The following is a 15,990-nucleotide window of genomic DNA, read 5'->3' as shown; positions in this document are numbered from 1 at the left end:
GGTATGTGGTGTATTGAGGGGGTGTCTTCACACTCCACATTCTCTACTACAATTTGGAAATGAGAGAAATAAGGATGGATTTGAGGGGATTTTTTTTTTAACTTTTAGAGATTAAATAAAACACACATATGTGGATTATAGTACAGCTACAATGATTCCAGTTGAAACCAGGGCAAGACTTAATCTCACAAATGCACATGACCAGAAGGATGGTTAACAAGAAATGGGGCATAAAGAGAGGTGAGAGACAGAGACAAATGAAGTGCTCAGTCAAGCTGGCAGGAGAATCTCATGTCCTGGGCAGGTACATCCCACCATGGAGATGGAGGACTTAGACCAGATGGCCATTGGAATCCAGACCAGCAGCATCTGTTCACCTGTCCTGACTCAGGGCTCCCCAAGCAGCCCAGTGGTTTCCCATGTGGCCTCTCTTTGAGAAGAGGATGTTTTCGTCAGGCTAACAGGGATATCCAGCCCAGTTATCAAGGATACGTCTCACTGTAAATAAATAAACAAACATTCTGGTTTTGCATATCAGTGTCTTTTAACATTTATTATCAAGATTTTGCATCCCCAAGGTAAATCAGCACTGGGCAGTGGATGAAACGGAGCTTCTGGGTTCTGGTTCAGAATCTACATGCCAGACCTTGGTGGGCACATCAAAGTACAGTTGAACCTTGAAAACCACACAAATTGGAACTGCACCAGTCCACTTATATGCTGTGTTTTTTTTTTCAATGAGCATGTACTACTGCAGGGCTACATGATCCGTGATTGCTTGAATCTGTGAATGCGGAATTGTGAATACGGAAGGCTAGTTGTAAACTTACACACAGAATTTTGACTGCTCAGGGGTCAACTGTAATACCCGCCTATAGGGTGTTGTCATTCGCCCATTCCTTCAGTCACCCAACATTTACTGGCCTATGTACTAGCACAGGCCGAGACACATCTTGGCAAACTCTCAACCTCTCTTTGCCAGGTATGTCCCCATTTTTGAAGAGACTTTTGAAGACTTCATGCAGACGAAAGCTTTCAGTTTTCAAGCTTGATTATGCATCAGAATCATCTATTGAGTTTTTTAAAATATAGATGGTGCCCAGTTTCAGTTTCAGGATAGAGTCCAGGCATCTGTTCTTTTCTCTTTTAAAACATTTTTATATTGAGTTATAGTTGCCAAGGGGGAGGGGGGTGGGAAGGGACAGACTGAGATTTCAAAATTTATAGATACTTACAGGCATATGTAGAATAGAAAAACAAGATTATACTGTATAGCAAAGGGAAATATTTACAAGATCTTGTGGTAGCTCATAGCAAAAAAAAAAAAAATGTGATAATGAATATGTGTATGCTTATGTATAACAGACACATTGTGCTCTACACTGGAATTTGTCCAAGCACCTTTTCTTAAAAGCTCTCTAGTTGATCTAGTGAACAGCCTGGGTTGTAAGCAATTCATGGGGAGTGTCCACTTGGATCAATTCGACCGAAATTTTCACTTTGCTTGTTCTATGTAGACAGATTTAGACATTTCGGGTTATTTCAATAAAGACCCTGAAGGCATCAATCAACACAACAGAAAGTGAAAATGAGCCTAAGTACGTTAACTGGTTTCCAAAATGCTAAGCTTCCTGTTGGCATGTATGTGGCTTTATGTATCAGAAGCACAGCTCTGATCCTGTCACTGCCCTGCCCAAGAGATTTAATAGATAATCTTTGTTTTGATTAGTGTTATAAAGAATCCGATGATACAGAAGAGACAGACCCCAGAGGGTAACCACTGTCAACTTCTAGACCTATTTAGCTTTTAGACCTTTTTTTTAACATTTTTTATTGAGTCATAATCATTTTAAAATGTTGTGTCAAATTCTAGTGTAGAGCACAATTTTTCAGTTATACCTGAACATACATATAGAGAAAAAAAGGAAAGCACGGAGATTAAACAACATGCTATTAAAAGAAACAATGAGTCAATGATGAAATCAAAGTTGAAATTAAAAAATACCTTGAGACAAATGAAAATGAAAATGAAAATACAATCACAGCTTTTAGACTGCTTTGTGCCCATATAAACATATGTTTGTATATAATTACAATTATATACACATGTCATAACTCATCTAATATTTCATGGACAAGTTCCTATTCAAATACATTGTTGTAATTTACTCTTCTTATTACATAAATAGTATTCCATCACATGGGTAGAGTATACAGTGGTGAGAGCAAGAGCTTTAGAATTCAATTCCAAGATTTCCATTCTAGCACTATCATCTATCAGTTACGTGACCTTGAGCAAGGTCATGAATTTATCCGTGCTGTAGTTTCCTGGGAATAATGATAGTATTTGCATAACAGGATCACAACTTATACTTTGAGGCCTCAATACCCACTTGTCTTTAAACTACAGCCTAGAATGAATGCACCCTGACATACTGCTTCTGGGCTGATGGGCACTGATGCCCAGCCATGGCTATTCACCTGGGATGCCAGTGAGAGTTGTCACCTTCTTCTCTCTCAGCTTTCTGTTCAGCCTGAGTGGAAAGAGGTTATAAACAGCCTTGTTATGGAAGCCCTGAGCCTCTCTTATCCCTGCACCATCCAGCAGGATCATAACACTGCTTTATAATGCTCAAGACTTCAGCTCAGAACTTTGCTTTCTGAGGTCAGAGATGAAGCAGCTAAGCTTGCTAAGCTGGGAGAGGAGCCAAGAGACCCAGGAATCCAGGCCAGCAGACCATGTACCACAGATTGTAATACCAGAGTGATTCCATCTCTGACCCAAGAGCTGGGACCCAAAGGAGGGGGCAGAGGCTTTGAGGAGGTGAGGACCCCCCAGGGAAAGGAGGAGCTCCCACATACCACAGTGCAGGCTGCACCAGGACCTCAGACTATGTGAGGCTGGAGGGGGGATAGGAAACCCCCTCTTCAGGTCTCTGGGCCAGGCAGGGTCAGGGGAGGTGATCTCATCTACCCTTCCTTCCATGTGGTCTCACTTTCAGGAAGACCTTCAGCAGCCTCTGTGCTCTGGGTCTCAGTCTGCTGAGCCCCTGTAGGAGTGGGAGGAAGGGTGGACCAGATCCTTCACACAGAGTGATTCTTGTCTCCTTGTTCTTGGCCTCCTAAACCCCCAACCCTCCTGAGGGAGCCCCAGGTGAGTCCTTTAGGGAAGAGTCATGTCCAATGCAGGGCAGACTGTGGCAGGGGTCTTAGTTATGTCGAAGGTGTTTGAAAAAGTCAGGTGTGGGAGGGACGATTTCCAAACCTTTGGGAACAAGACAAGCTCCGCGGGATGCATGGTTTGGAAGGGTACTTTGGTCAGCATGGCAGGATTTCAACAGGCAGAAATGAGAGCAAGGAGCAGGGAGAGGGAACTGTCATTCCAGGTGGAGAGATGTGAGTGAGCAAAGAGGAGGCTGGTCTAGGGTCTGAGGCCAGCAGAGCTGGAGGGGACAGAAGGATAGTCTTTTGTGGGCTCCCACCTGCCCACGCTGCCTCCATGGACCACCAACTCAGCATCCAGCACTAGGCCATAACCCTCTCCTCTATGGCATGGCCAACACCTCTACACTTGGTTTCTCAGAAGGACGTACACCAGCCACACGGCAGAGGCTGTGGGGATGAACACATGCACAGTCAGGGAGGTCTTCTTTGGGAAGCATCAGGAGGAGACGGGTCAGGAGCTGAGTCAATGATGGAGGAAGAGCACTTGTCCCACAGGTGTGAGGATCCTGAGTGGGAGAGCAGCTGAGGGAGGTGACAGAGGAAGTGACAGGGCCACGTGTGCCCAGAGAGTTGAGGGCAGGAGGATCAGAGAACACAGACCAGGGGCAGCTGGAGCTGGACCAGAGCTGGAGGAGGCAGGTGTCAGCAAGGATCAAGCTCAGAGTGGGGGAGTCCTAAGAGTGCTGATTCTTCTGCTTCCTCCAATTAAATTATCTTCATGGCCTACCTGGCTTGTGGACCTCACTGTAGACAGTATTGAGGGCCTCGTTTTCTCCGAGATGTTGTTCACTCATACCCTAGGAATGCAAGACAGAGGATTCCTAGAACAGCTGAGGGGTGCCCCAGAGGGACCACATGAAACCAGCGCTGCTGACATGAACTGCATGTGAATTTGCCCAACGTGCCCAGCGCTACACTGACCCAAGTTATACATTTTCTTAGCAAATACCATTGACTGTCCTGAAAAAGTTGGAGACAGTGGGGCCAGGAAAGGCAGATGACTAGGCTTGACAGGCCCAGATCGAGACATGGAGAGATCCAGAAAAGTCCAGGCTGAACACAGCTCCCACCTTCTCACCTTGTATGTGCCCTCTGGAGATTCCGGCTGGCTCAGCTCTGCGTACTCAATGCCACCATCATGGTCCCTGTGGTCCTCCTGCAATTCTGTACCCGAGTCATACACAAAGTGAAACTTGAGCCTGGGGTTTGAAAATCTGTACCTTCCGCCAAAGCTATGATCCAAAGGCCATGGTCACACCCACCATCCCCTGTGCTGAGATCTTCCCTGAGCAGCAAAGTACAGGAGAGGAACCAAGGGTCCAGTGGGGGAGGGAGGCATCTGAGTCAAGAGGGGCAAGTGCAACTTGCCTTTTCTAGTCTCCATCTTATCCTTCTTCTTTTGTGTCTTCCAAAGGTACAGTCCACCTCCGAGGATCAGCAGCATAGCTACGGTGGCCCCTAGGATGCCTGGCAGGAGGTTAGCACTGGCCTGTCCATGTGAATCTGTTTTCCTCAAACAGAGAGAGTGAAGAAAGGTAAAGGAAAGGTAGAACTTGAGATACACCTGCCAAGGGGACAGAGAGGGAGAGCAGGTGAAGGAGTCTCAAGGGTCCTGGTTCAGAAGCTGAAGAGGGAGGAGCAGGGAAGTTTTATTCATTCAACCGCGTCCTGAGCTCCTGCTTGATGTTAGGGATACTGAGATGAACAAGACGTGGTCACCCAGAAGGATGACTGAGAAAATATCAAAGTCTGCCAGCCAAGGGCATTGCTGTGCAATAGAGGATTACAACTTGTACACACGTCTTCAGGGAGGGCCTCCCAGAGGAGGTGATGCGTAAACTGAGTCTCGAGGGAGGAGTAGGAGTTTCACAGATATTCAGGGTGGACACAGCATTCCCGGAAGGAGGAGCACCACATTCAGAGAATGGTTGTGTGGAATCACCAGCCCCGGGAGTGGCCAACACCCTGCTGCAGCAGGGAGCAGGGACAGGGCAGGGAGGAGCTGGGCGAGGAGGATCAGAGGGAGGAAGGGGTCTCTTTCCAAAGGGTCTTGTGGGTCATGCTGAGTGCTGAACTGTATCTAAGGCTCCAGGATGGGGCCAGGGGTGGGGTGGGTAACATGGGATTTTAAGTGATGCTGACACGTCAGATCCCCCCAGCAGCTCGTGGAGGATGGGTTAGAGGGGCGAGACTGCACACAGGGTACCAGGCCATTCATGCATTCACTGAAACAGCGACTGTGAGCAAACTTTGCCAGAAGCTCTGCTTGGGACACAGATTCACAGGAGAACAAGACATGGCCCCTGTCCACAAGGTGATCCAGACAAATCTATAAACAGAGCACAGCTACTCAGTGTGGGGTGACCACAGGCTGCCTCTTAAGGGAGTGATGCCCGAGGGCGGCGCAGCGGCAGCGCCTGCAGGGCCGTGTGCAACATGAGACGGACGCGCCCTTTGTTCACACTTTATTAACCACAACCAGGCGCAGGGCGCTCTGTGACTGTCCTGCTCACACACACACACACACACACACACACCCCCGAAGAAGCAGTGCCTGAGGGGATCCTTCCATAAAAGTAAGTCAGGAAGCAAAGGCCAAGGGCAGGAGGAATGATGGTGGAGGAAACAGCATTTCCAGAGGCTAAAGCTTGCACTAGCAGGACATATCCGAAAACTCCAGGCAAGCAGCTCACTGTGAAGCATGCAGGTGAGGCCAGAAACATGGGCTGAGAAGCTTCTGAGCCTGGACTCCTACAGGGAGTCACTGGGTCAGACTCCTCCAGACAACACAGGTCAGTCGCCCAACCCGATTTCTCTTCCAAAAGATGACAGTGGCCGCACTGTGGATAATGGATGGGGTGGGAGAAGTACTGCCCTGGAGCAGGATAGGCAAGGGGTGGAGATGTGGGCATGGATGCGAGACACCTTGAAAAACAGAGACAAGTTGGATGTACCTTCCAGACTTCTGTACGGGATGATCAGGTGGAAGGTGGTGCTTATAGCATGGAGAGGAGAAAAGCCCAGAGCCCTCACCCCAGTGCTGTCTGCCCTCTGAGAGTGCCCCATGCACTCACCATGGGCACAGACTTCCCCAAGGCCTAACGTGGCAGTTTTCTGGTCCACCTGGTTGCTGACCACACAGGAGAGGCTGGGGCTAGGCTGGCTCAGGGGCAGGCTCACAGCCAGGGTCCAGGGGTTGGGGGCCGGTCCTGGTGTCACTCTGTGTTCCAGGCCCCTGCTCTCCCAGGTCACATTCAGGTCCTCTGTGTCCTCTGAGGCCCTGCACTCCAGGGTGACATTGCACCAGCCTGCAGCAATGGATGGTGACCCCAGCAAGATCTGTGGAGGGGGCACGGGCTCTGCGGTAAGAGAGACAGAAGCGTGGAGCCTCACATGAGTAGAAAGAGTTACATCTGCACGTCCTGATTCCTTATCTCATGGACACCCGAGCATCCTCCCTTTAATGATGGCGAGTGCATTTCACAGATAAAACACAACTTTCTCAATATTTAACGTACAGCAAGTGACAATAAAGAAGGAAGCCACTGAGTTAAGCCCTATTTGATTTCATGAGACTGAGCAAGCCTTAAAAATCTCCAACAAGAAAATAAAGCCTGGATCCCACCTACCCAAAGCCCTTTATTTCTAAGAAAGTGGGGTTTCTCCTGGGAGAGGAAGGAGTCTGGGACAGAAGGACCAGTCCTGGGTCAGGGCCCTTGCCCTCTTCTCCTGCTCAGATAATGCCTGGCCTTGCATGGCCCATAGGGAAGGAGGACATCTGGCCAGGTCTGGGAGCCCAGAGAGATGTCCCAGGCTCCCCAGCGGACACATTTGCAGGAGAGGCAGTGGCAGCAACTAGGAATGACAAGCCTGAGTCTGGTTAGAACGTGCAGTTAAACTTGAGGTCCACACAGGAAAAGACGTGACATACTGATAAGCTGGTCTTAGAAATCACATGGTTGCCAAGGGGGCGGTGGGGTGGGAAGGGACAGACTGGGAGTTCAAAATTTGTAGATACTGACAGGCATATGCAGAATAGATAAACAAGATTATACTGTATAGTACAGGGAAATAGATACAAGATCTTATGGTAGCTCACAGCAAAAAAAAAAAAGTGACAATGAATATATGTATGTTCGTGTATAACTGAAAAATTGTGCTCTACACTGGAATTTGACACAACATTGTAAAATGACTATAACTCAATTTAAAAATGGAAAGAAAAAGAAGAAAGAAAGAAAGAAAGAAAGAAAGAAAGAAAGAAAGAAAGAAAGAAAGAAAGAAAGAGAGAGAGAGAGAGAGAGAGAGAGAGAGAGAGAGAGAGAGGGAGGGAGGGAGGGAGGGAGGGAGGGAGGGAGGGAGGGAAATCACATGGGAATCTTGCTGCAACAGCCACTCCCTCGTAGCAGATATCTTCCCATGCGGACAGGAAACTTAAGGAAAGAAAGTGCTGGCTAAGTGAGGTTCTTAGAAAGTGTTGCATCATAAGATTCTCCCGTCATCTATTGAGGCTTTTTGAGCTGGATTTATGGAGTCTGTAAGTGAGGCTGGCCTTGGGCTGGTGCTGAGTAAAAGGAGAGAGGGCAGCTGAACTAACTACACATGGATTTCTGAACTGTGTAGATGACCAGTCGTCCCAGATTTGTCCACATCCAATCCTCGGAACCTGCGAATATGTTAGATTACTTGGCAAAGTGGCATTAAGGTAATAGATGGGATTAAGGTTGCTAATGAGCGGACTTTAAAATAAGGAGACTGTTTTAATTATCTGGATGGAACCACCGTAATCACATGGTAGGAGGAAGAAGAGGAGGAAGTCAGAGGGATACAAAGTGAGGAGGGTTGGTCCCACTATTGCCAGGTTTGAAGGTGGAGGAAAGTGGTCTCAAGCCATGGAATGTAAGCAGCCACTAGCAGGTGGAAAATACAAATAAATGAATCTCATTCTGGAACCTCTAGAAAGGAACACAGCCCTGCCAACACCTTGATTTTGATCCAGTGAGACCCATGTCTGACTTCTGACCTACAGCGCAGTAAAATAGTCAGTTTGCGTTGTTTTAAGCCTCTAGATTACAGCAATTTGTTATAGCAGCAACAGACGATGAATACACAAACTAAGCAGATTTAGACCTATAAAGAACAATAATTGTGGCAATGTCACTTCCCTAGATTTTCACACTCCTCTCCCAAAACACTGAAGTTATTTTATCCTTGGTGTGAATCTCAGTTCTGCTCTCCATTTTTTGTGAACCCACTGACCCTAATTTTAAACAGTAAAATAAAGTCTGAAGGCTGCTGTCTGGAAGGAATCCTGCAAAATGAGACCTATGTGACACTCCTATGTGACAAAAGAAGGAGGTGAGCTATGGGATGGGGTGAGGGGGGGTCACGTACCGTAGATAATGAGGGGGAAAACCTGGGTACATTCTATTCCTCCAACAAAGCTGATGCGAGCCCGGTACTGCCCACTGTCCTCAGATGTCAGGTTCTCAATCCTCAGGGACGTCATGTTGGGCACGTGGACCCTCTGCTGGTACTTGTCCTGGAGGCTGATCCAAGTTGGAGCATCTGTCCCAGGATGGACTTTCAGCAGGACTCTGTAGTTTGACTCAGGGCCAAAGCCCCACGAGACCTCCTCCAGCTCAGCTCCTGGCTCCTTTGTCACATGAAACAACACAGAAGCTCCTTGGATCTTCTGCAGAGGAACGTGGGCTCCAGAACCCTGTGCTCCAGGACTCTTGGCCCCAGTGCTGCAGACACCTAGGGCATTGGGAACAGGAAATGTGAGTGTTTTCGCATCAAAAATGAAGGAGAACTACAGAATCCACATTTTAAATGAAATCCTTAGTTAACTCCCTAGATTCTCCAGAGGCAGCCAAGTATAATACATTTGAAAAAGTTCTGGAATTAAGTCCTGGTAGTTCTAGTAAAGTGTAATCTGGAATAGGTTACTCGTGGTTACCTAGCGGACTTTCTGTCAGCACTAAATGCATAATTGTAGAAGGAACTTCTTACTTGTCTCCCAAAGATACCCCCGCCTCGTGTCCACATCCTTCTGTGACCCCCTCCCTGGAGTGTGGGCTGCACCTAATGACTTGTTCTTAGGAAGGGAACACAGCAAACGTGATGGATGTCTCTCAGTGACACTGGGTTATACAAGACTCTGACTTCCCTCCTGCTCCCACTCTCTCTCTCTCTCTCCTTCACTCTCTCTTGCTCACTCTGAGGAATCCAGCTGCCACGTTGTCAGCTTCCCTATGAAGAGGCCCAAGTGAGGAGGAACCAAGGGCAGCCTCCGGCCAACATCCAGAGAGGAACTGGAGCCCTCAGTCCAACAGCCACAGGAACTGCCTCCCATCAGCAATCACACGAGGGAGCTTAGAAGCAGATCTTGCCCAGTTGAGCCTGGAGCTGACTGTAGTCCCAGCCAAGATCTTGATTTCAGTCTGAGAGACCCTGAGCCAGAGGACCCAGCTGAAGCACCCCTGGGCCCTGACCCACAGAAAGTGTGAGCCTGTACCTGGTGGTGTTTAAGGCATTAAGTTTTGGGGTGACAGGTTACACAGCAACAGACACCTCATCCAAATATAAAAGCTGCTCCCTTCCCTGCTCCATCTAGGCAGTGTAGTAGTCAGGACAGTCTAGACTCTGCTGTGTAACAAAGAGTAGCAATACCTCAGGGTCTTAGAACAAGGGAGTTTCATCCCCCACCACAAGTCCCATGAGAGAGTGAGGAGGGGGTCCTGTCACACACGTTGGAGGCTCCACCATCTGGTAGCTGCACCCACGGAACCCACAGCGTCCTCACAGGCTCCCAGCCCCACAGCGGGGAAGGAAGAAAAGAGAATCACACATGGGGTTTCACCACATCCACCCAGAAGTAGTGTGATCTCTGCTCATACTTTTTGGCTAGCATGATCACAAGGCCTTAGCTAGCTGCCAGGGACTAGAATATGTGGGGAGCACATGATCCTGTAGTGAGCTCTGCTGTCCCTGCCACCAAGACAGCTCTTCCCCATCCAGTCCCCAAGCGGCCACAGTGGGCGGTCCTCAGTCACTCTCATGCAGAGCGTGACCATGGGTACAACCTTCAGGGCTGCCTCCTCCTAAGCCTGTCCTCCCTCTTCAGACACAGGCCCCAGGGGACCTGATACCCTCTGACCTGTCCTTCCTGGGAACCAGAGTAGGTCAGAACAGGACAAGGGAAAGGGCCACAGAATGACTTATCCTGAAGGGAACAGCAATCTGCTTCTCTCATCAGGTCAGGATCTGCCCGGGTTGGCTGCTGCTTTCCAGGGACCAAATCAGTATATTCTCCAAATCAGTAAATTCTCCCCATATCGAGCCCGCCTCCCTCCTGCTGTCCTCCTGCCCACTCCTGGCTCTCGCTGGAAGCAGAGACTAACTCAGGCCAGTATTCACACATGCAAGTATTTCTGGTATTTCCTTGTACTCATTTAGTCACTAACTCACTTAATCAAGCATCCCCTCTGGGTCGGGCCTTCACCCCAGTCCCTTCAGCTCCCCGCACAGGACTGGGGTTCTCACAGTAGGTTTAACGCAGCCTTAACATGCTTTCCTGCGCGTGGCTTGCAAAGAAGTTTTCCACAGGCTGTGGGAAGATAGGTGGTGTCCTTCATTTCACTAGGAGGTCTACAGGAGCAGATGCAGAGAAAACAGAGTGCTGGGCCGGGTTCCAAAGGAGAGGCTTGAAGAAGAGCACTCCCTCCCTTCTTGGAGGGCTGAGAAGTGACCACAGGGATGACGAGAATCTGCTCTTTGAAGTTGCCCTACACGGACTCATCAGATGCCAGTCCCTGTCAGGACACAGGAAGAGGACAGGACAGGATGAAGAGACAGAGCAGAGGCCTTGAAGCACCCACAGGAGAGTCCCATCTGGGTGGAGGCACCGAATCCCAGGACGTCCCAGCTGGGAGAGGACTTAGAGGGGGACAGCCCAGGCCCCTCCTGTCCCAGAGGAGGCGGCTCCCCGGGAAGTGAGCTTGTCCTGGTCACACAGGGCAGAGCCAGACCTGACTTCCGGGTCTCCTCTCTCCCAGCCAGCACTCCTCCCCTGCAGGAGCTGCCCATCCTTGTCCCTGTCCCAGCATGGCTGACTCACCACCAGGACCTGGGCAGTTCCTGGGCTCATCCTTCACTTCCTCTCCTGGGAAAGGGGAAGTGCATGCTCACAAACCAACTTAAAATTCTATTTCTCTCTCTCCCTCTCATTCTGTCTCTCCCCCTCTCTCTTTGCCCTATGTATTCTTCCAACACCAGAGGTTAAGGAGAAAACTCTAAATAATATCACACATTTTTCAGTTAAATAAAATGAAGAAAAGCAAAAGCCTGCACTTTACTGTTGACACAAAGTTACCTAGTTATAGAGGGTAATGTTCTGCAAAGCTCATTGTTATTTCAAAAAATCTGTTTACAGGTGCCCTCTAGTCCATTAAATTTCATAGAACTCCTGCTCGTTCATATAGTGGCTGGGATAATAAAATAAAAAATTGAAACATTAAAGGCTTTCCAAGCTTTCTTCAGAATTCATGATTCACTACGCCTTATTATTTCCTCATTGGTTTTTACTTACTTTGTTGTAAACATATAACCTCTGATAAAGTCATAAATGTGCCTGTTTTTCAAGATAGTCTTTCCTTCAGTTCCCTTTTTGTTTAACTTCTGATGTTCCTACTTCCCGCTGCCTGCCCACACCAGCACTCTACTGTTCCTTTCTCGGTTTCTCCATATTCTTACAACATGTGGGTTTACAGACACCCGAAAATGTTAGAGGCTGCCGTTCCTTTTATGAAAGAAGAATTTCATTGTATTCAGCCTTCTGAATATTGCTCAAGAAACTCACGTTAGAGTTGCTTCCTCTAGCTCAGACCCGGGGTTCTAGCTGGCCCCCAACTCCACAGGAAGCTGCAGAGGCTGTTATGTCTCCTCTGAGTCCAGAGCAGGGAAACCCTCGTCCCACCCCTCTGTCCCCAGGAGCCGGCTTCTCTGTCTCCATCCCTCTCCCCAGGCAGCTCCAGGCAGGCAGCTCCTGGCAGCTCCTGGCTTCCCTGTTCTTGCAGCAGAAGCAGCCTCATCTCCCTGGAAATGGCTCCCTAAGTGCAGCCCAGGCAGTGGTAGCTCAGAGGTCCTGGCCTCACCACAAGCAAAAGGCCATTTTGTTCTATAGTTCATCTGTAAACCAAACACACTACATTTGCCAAATTATAACAGAGCTGTTTTGTCTTTTTGTTCGTGAAAGACATCAGACACGGAAAGGAGACCCTGCCTCCCTGTTCCACCCCAGAGCCCTCCCTCCCGGAGCCCCGGCCACTCACTGAGGAGGAGGCTGGTGAGCCCCAGGAGCCAGGAGGCCCTGCGGAGATGCGGGTCTTCTGAGCAGGGCTCCATCAGTGCCGCCCGTCAGCCTGTTCAGCTGCGGAGGAAACATCCAGGAGGCAGGGACAAAGAGGAGGACAAGTTTACTCGGAGCACGCAGGCTCTTCCCACCCCCAGGGCGGAGCTAGCATGCTAGGTCCGTGTCAACAGCCCACCAGCCTACAGCCACCCACTCAGACATTTCATGTCATCCCCAGCTCCTGCCGCAGGCCCTCAATAAACAAATGCAGAATAAATGTATAAACCACCTCACTCCGGGACATGCCTGGCCCTGTGCTGGAGAGGGTGACGCCAGCTTGTGGGTCTCACACTCCCCACACTGGCACTCACTGGAATCCCCTCACCTGCTTCCCTGGGCACCAGCTCTGCCCCCTGCAGCCCTGCCCATCAGTGCCAGCCTTGGGCTCGGCTCAGGAGTCACACCGCTTCAGCCCGGTGGGGCTAGGCCTCCCCTGCATCAGGGCCTGTCTCCTCTGTCTTTATACTAAATAATGAGTCAGATTTTGATTTTCCACAAACTCAGCTGTCAGTTGCCTAAACGTGAAGCTGTGAGCAAAAGAACAAAGCTCCTTGGGGGAGGTGTCAGCTCCCCACGTCTCCTATGCAAATACAGACACTTCCCATGGCTTGTACCCGTACAGCTTTCCCGGCGGCCACACGCGTCAGTAGGCCTCCCCATACACACAAACTAAGCCCTGGTCTGCAGCCCACCCAGCATTTCCCTTCAAGCCTCTGCCAGCCCTGCTCCTGCTGTCACAGAGGGGCCGCGACAGACATCTACACAGGCCTCCGGGCATGGCCTCGGCTGTCAGACTCACCCCACCCACTGAGGCTCACTCAGGCTCTGGCCGCCTCTCCCCAGACTCAATACCCCCCAGCACCTGAGAACTCTTGGGCCTACACCCTATGGGAGTAGCACCATCTACCTCACTTCTGGGCAGTGCCCCCTTCTCCTCCCCACTGAGGCTTCCTCCCAGCTGCCCAGACTCCAAGGCTGGACCCCCCAGGACTAGCCCCATGACTGTGCACTTAAGGTAGTTGGGGAACTGCCTGTTAAACCCACTATATGGATGTGAAACTTGAGACCAAGATGGACAACGTGACCTGCAAAAACTTACACATCAAATCAAGGGTAGGGTCTGGACTCTTAACAACAGACTCTAGAAAAAAATCCCCAACCTCACAGCCACTGTCCCATCCCACTGGGTGGCCTCAAGCAAGTCACCTGAGTCCATTCTGTGCTCCCCTAAACCGTCCTGTAGCATCCCAGGCAACAGAATACACAGCACTAGTTTGATTCATGCAACCCAATCCAGTAATGGAGAAATTACCTCAAAAGGTGACCCATGAATCGTGAGGTCAGAAGCTTCCTGTACGGTGTCAGCACGTGGGCAGCTCACCCCCTGGTCACTCTCAGGGGGATGAGAAGCAAGCCCCATATTTTTCACCTCCCATGTCCTTGCACCTCCTGTGAGCGCTCCCTGTGTGAGAGCTCTCTGGGTCTGTAAACAATCTGCTCGGGATTTGGGAGGGGAGGAGGAGCCTAGAGAGAAGAAAAGAGGAAACTGCTACAGGCGGGGAACTGGGAGCTTGCCAGACAAGTAAACACTCCACGCTGGCAGAACACCCGGTGCTTTTTAAGAACAAGATCTCTAATCCCAAAGCAACATCCCAGTCATCAACACCCCCAGCTTATCTAGCTCTCTCACATTTACAGAGCATTCTCATCTATGAGAGACAGATGGAATTACAATTATCTAACAATTTCACAGATGTGGAAACTGAAGATCCAAAGAGGTTAATAAATAAGCCCAAAGTTTGGAAGCCAGTATGTAGTGGAGCCTGACCTAGGACCAGGCCCCTGCCTTTCTTACCAGGATCCAAGTCCTCTCAGTGCAGTGAAGCTCCCACACGCAGACGGCTTCAGACCTTGAGGAGCCACATGAGGGGAGGGAGACCAGGCCTGTCCCAAGACAGTCTCTTGCCTCCCTCACTCCACCCCAGGCCGAGAAACTAAGGCCAGTGGCTGCATCTCAGCACCCCCGAGATCAAGGCGGCCCTTGTCCACCAGTGGACCTGCCCTCCTCCCTGGTGGAGAGACTGCTCCCACCCTGTGCCTGTGCCCATCTCCGGTGAAGACCTTTCCCCGACTTCAGTTTGTGGGTGACTCTCATCCCAACCACATCAGATCACTCAGCCTCTTTCTGCTGGGCTTCCTTTGTCACTAGGGTTCCCAAGAGAGCCTTGACTGGGCTGGTTGTCAGCATGTCTCTTCTGTGCAGCGGGAGAGGACAGACCATGACACCCAACACAGCCTTCTACCCACCCGAGGCATTCCGACCACAGCACTCCACCCCAGGGGGAAGAGGGCGGGCTCTGCACATCCCCACTCGCAGCCCCCGAGAACGTGCCCACAGACATTTGAGACCCTCTCATTGGGGGCACAGAGAGGAGGGAGAGCCCCAGCAGGAGCAGGTAACTGGGGAAAACCTCCCCATTTGAGGGGGCAACCCCATCCTTTATGCGCCTAAGAGAGGAACACCCATCAGCCTCCAGCCCGCACACCTGCTCCCGCTCCCTGGAGGAAGACCCTTCCCTCTGCCCCCTGTCTAATGCCCACTGACCCTTCCAGATGCAGCTCACATGGCCCCCGGGAGCTGCCCCGTCCAGCCCCAGATGGAACTAGGTGCTCTCCGCGCTGGGCTCCCCCAGCACTTCAGCAAGTCGTCAGTCATTTGTGACATGACCAGGTCACTGGCTCCTGTCTCCTCCTTCTGATGCAGCCCCAGGCCCTGTGACCAGGGGAGGCAAGAAGGCCCCACTCTCAGGCCGGTGCCCCTGCAGGGTCGGCACCTGAGGGTGGCTGTCTTGCTGCCTCTCCCTTGTCCCAGCCCTCCTGTGAGGACGCTGGGGTGTCACATATGTTCTTGAACAGGACACACATCTTTCAGCTAAGCTGCACATGGCGACCATGACTGATTTCCACTCAGCAAATATTTACTGGACACATGTGTGTCTCAGCACTGCCAGGGCCCTCCCTTCCTGTCCGGGTCACCATCTGCTGTGGTTACAGAGCCCCAAGGTGGCTTCACGGGCAGCACGACCTCCCCCAGCACCTCCCCCTCTGGCGAACCCTCAGCCCCAGGCACACGGCACAGTGCCTGTGGGAAAACAAAGGTGAGCTCCACTGTGGCCTTATCTTCCCAGCTCCCTTCAGGTGATAATTCACCCCAAGAACATCCACCCCTCAGAAGGACAATCCCAAAATCCACCGTGTTATCCTCAGTAATTCAAGTCTGAAAACTCTAGATTCTTAAAATATTCAAGAAATGTCAGACTCTTGGTGATAACACTCATGCTGACAAAATT

General features: G+C 50.4%; 1 protein-coding gene across 3 annotated transcripts; it reads right to left on the bottom strand.

The window, feature by feature from the left end:
• Nucleotides 1-75: 75 nt before the first annotated feature.
• LOC105070507 (SLAM family member 9) lies at nucleotides 76-14,138 on the bottom strand. Of its 3 annotated transcripts, none has more exons than XM_074349622.1 (8): nucleotides 13,953-14,138; nucleotides 12,561-12,658; nucleotides 8,620-8,985; nucleotides 6,300-6,584; nucleotides 4,594-4,728; nucleotides 4,304-4,389; nucleotides 3,953-4,022; nucleotides 76-498 (listed from the first exon to the last, which is right to left on the bottom strand). In XM_074349622.1, exons 2-8 carry the CDS (start codon nucleotides 12,631-12,633, stop codon nucleotides 458-460), a joined length of 1,056 nt encoding a protein of 351 aa, XP_074205723.1. In that variant the 5' UTR covers nucleotides 12,634-12,658; nucleotides 13,953-14,138; the 3' UTR covers nucleotides 76-457. The 3 variants fall into 3 exon arrangements, with proteins under 3 accessions (XP_074205723.1, XP_074205725.1, XP_074205724.1); XM_074349624.1 differs by lacking the exon at nucleotides 76-498 and adding an exon at nucleotides 526-2,534 and having other exon boundaries at nucleotides 13,953-14,137; XM_074349623.1 differs by lacking the exon at nucleotides 76-498 and having other exon boundaries at nucleotides 526-4,022; nucleotides 13,953-14,136.
• Between the last annotated feature and the right edge of the window lie 1,852 nt (nucleotides 14,139-15,990).

Source organism: Camelus bactrianus, chromosome 21 (assembly GCF_048773025.1).
Source record: "Camelus bactrianus isolate YW-2024 breed Bactrian camel chromosome 21, ASM4877302v1, whole genome shotgun sequence".
In the NCBI taxonomy this organism is placed as follows: Eukaryota; Metazoa; Chordata; class Mammalia; order Artiodactyla; family Camelidae; genus Camelus; species Camelus bactrianus.
This window is presented reverse-complemented; position numbering and strand designations above follow the sequence as displayed.

Bases quoted from the DNA above. Each gene is read 5' to 3' on its own strand.
- LOC105070507 (XM_074349622.1), bottom strand. From the start codon at position 12,633: ATGGAGCCCTGCTCAGAAGACCCGCATCTCCGCAGGGCCTCCTGGCTC. The intron at 8,986-12,560 runs GTGAGTGGCCGG...CCAATGCCCTAG, and splicing joins GCTCACCAGCCTCCTCCTCA to GTGTCTGCAGCACTGGGGCC. The intron at 4,390-4,593 runs GCAAGTTGCACT...ACTCGGGTACAG, and splicing joins TAAGATGGAGACTAGAAAAG to AATTGCAGGAGGACCACAGG.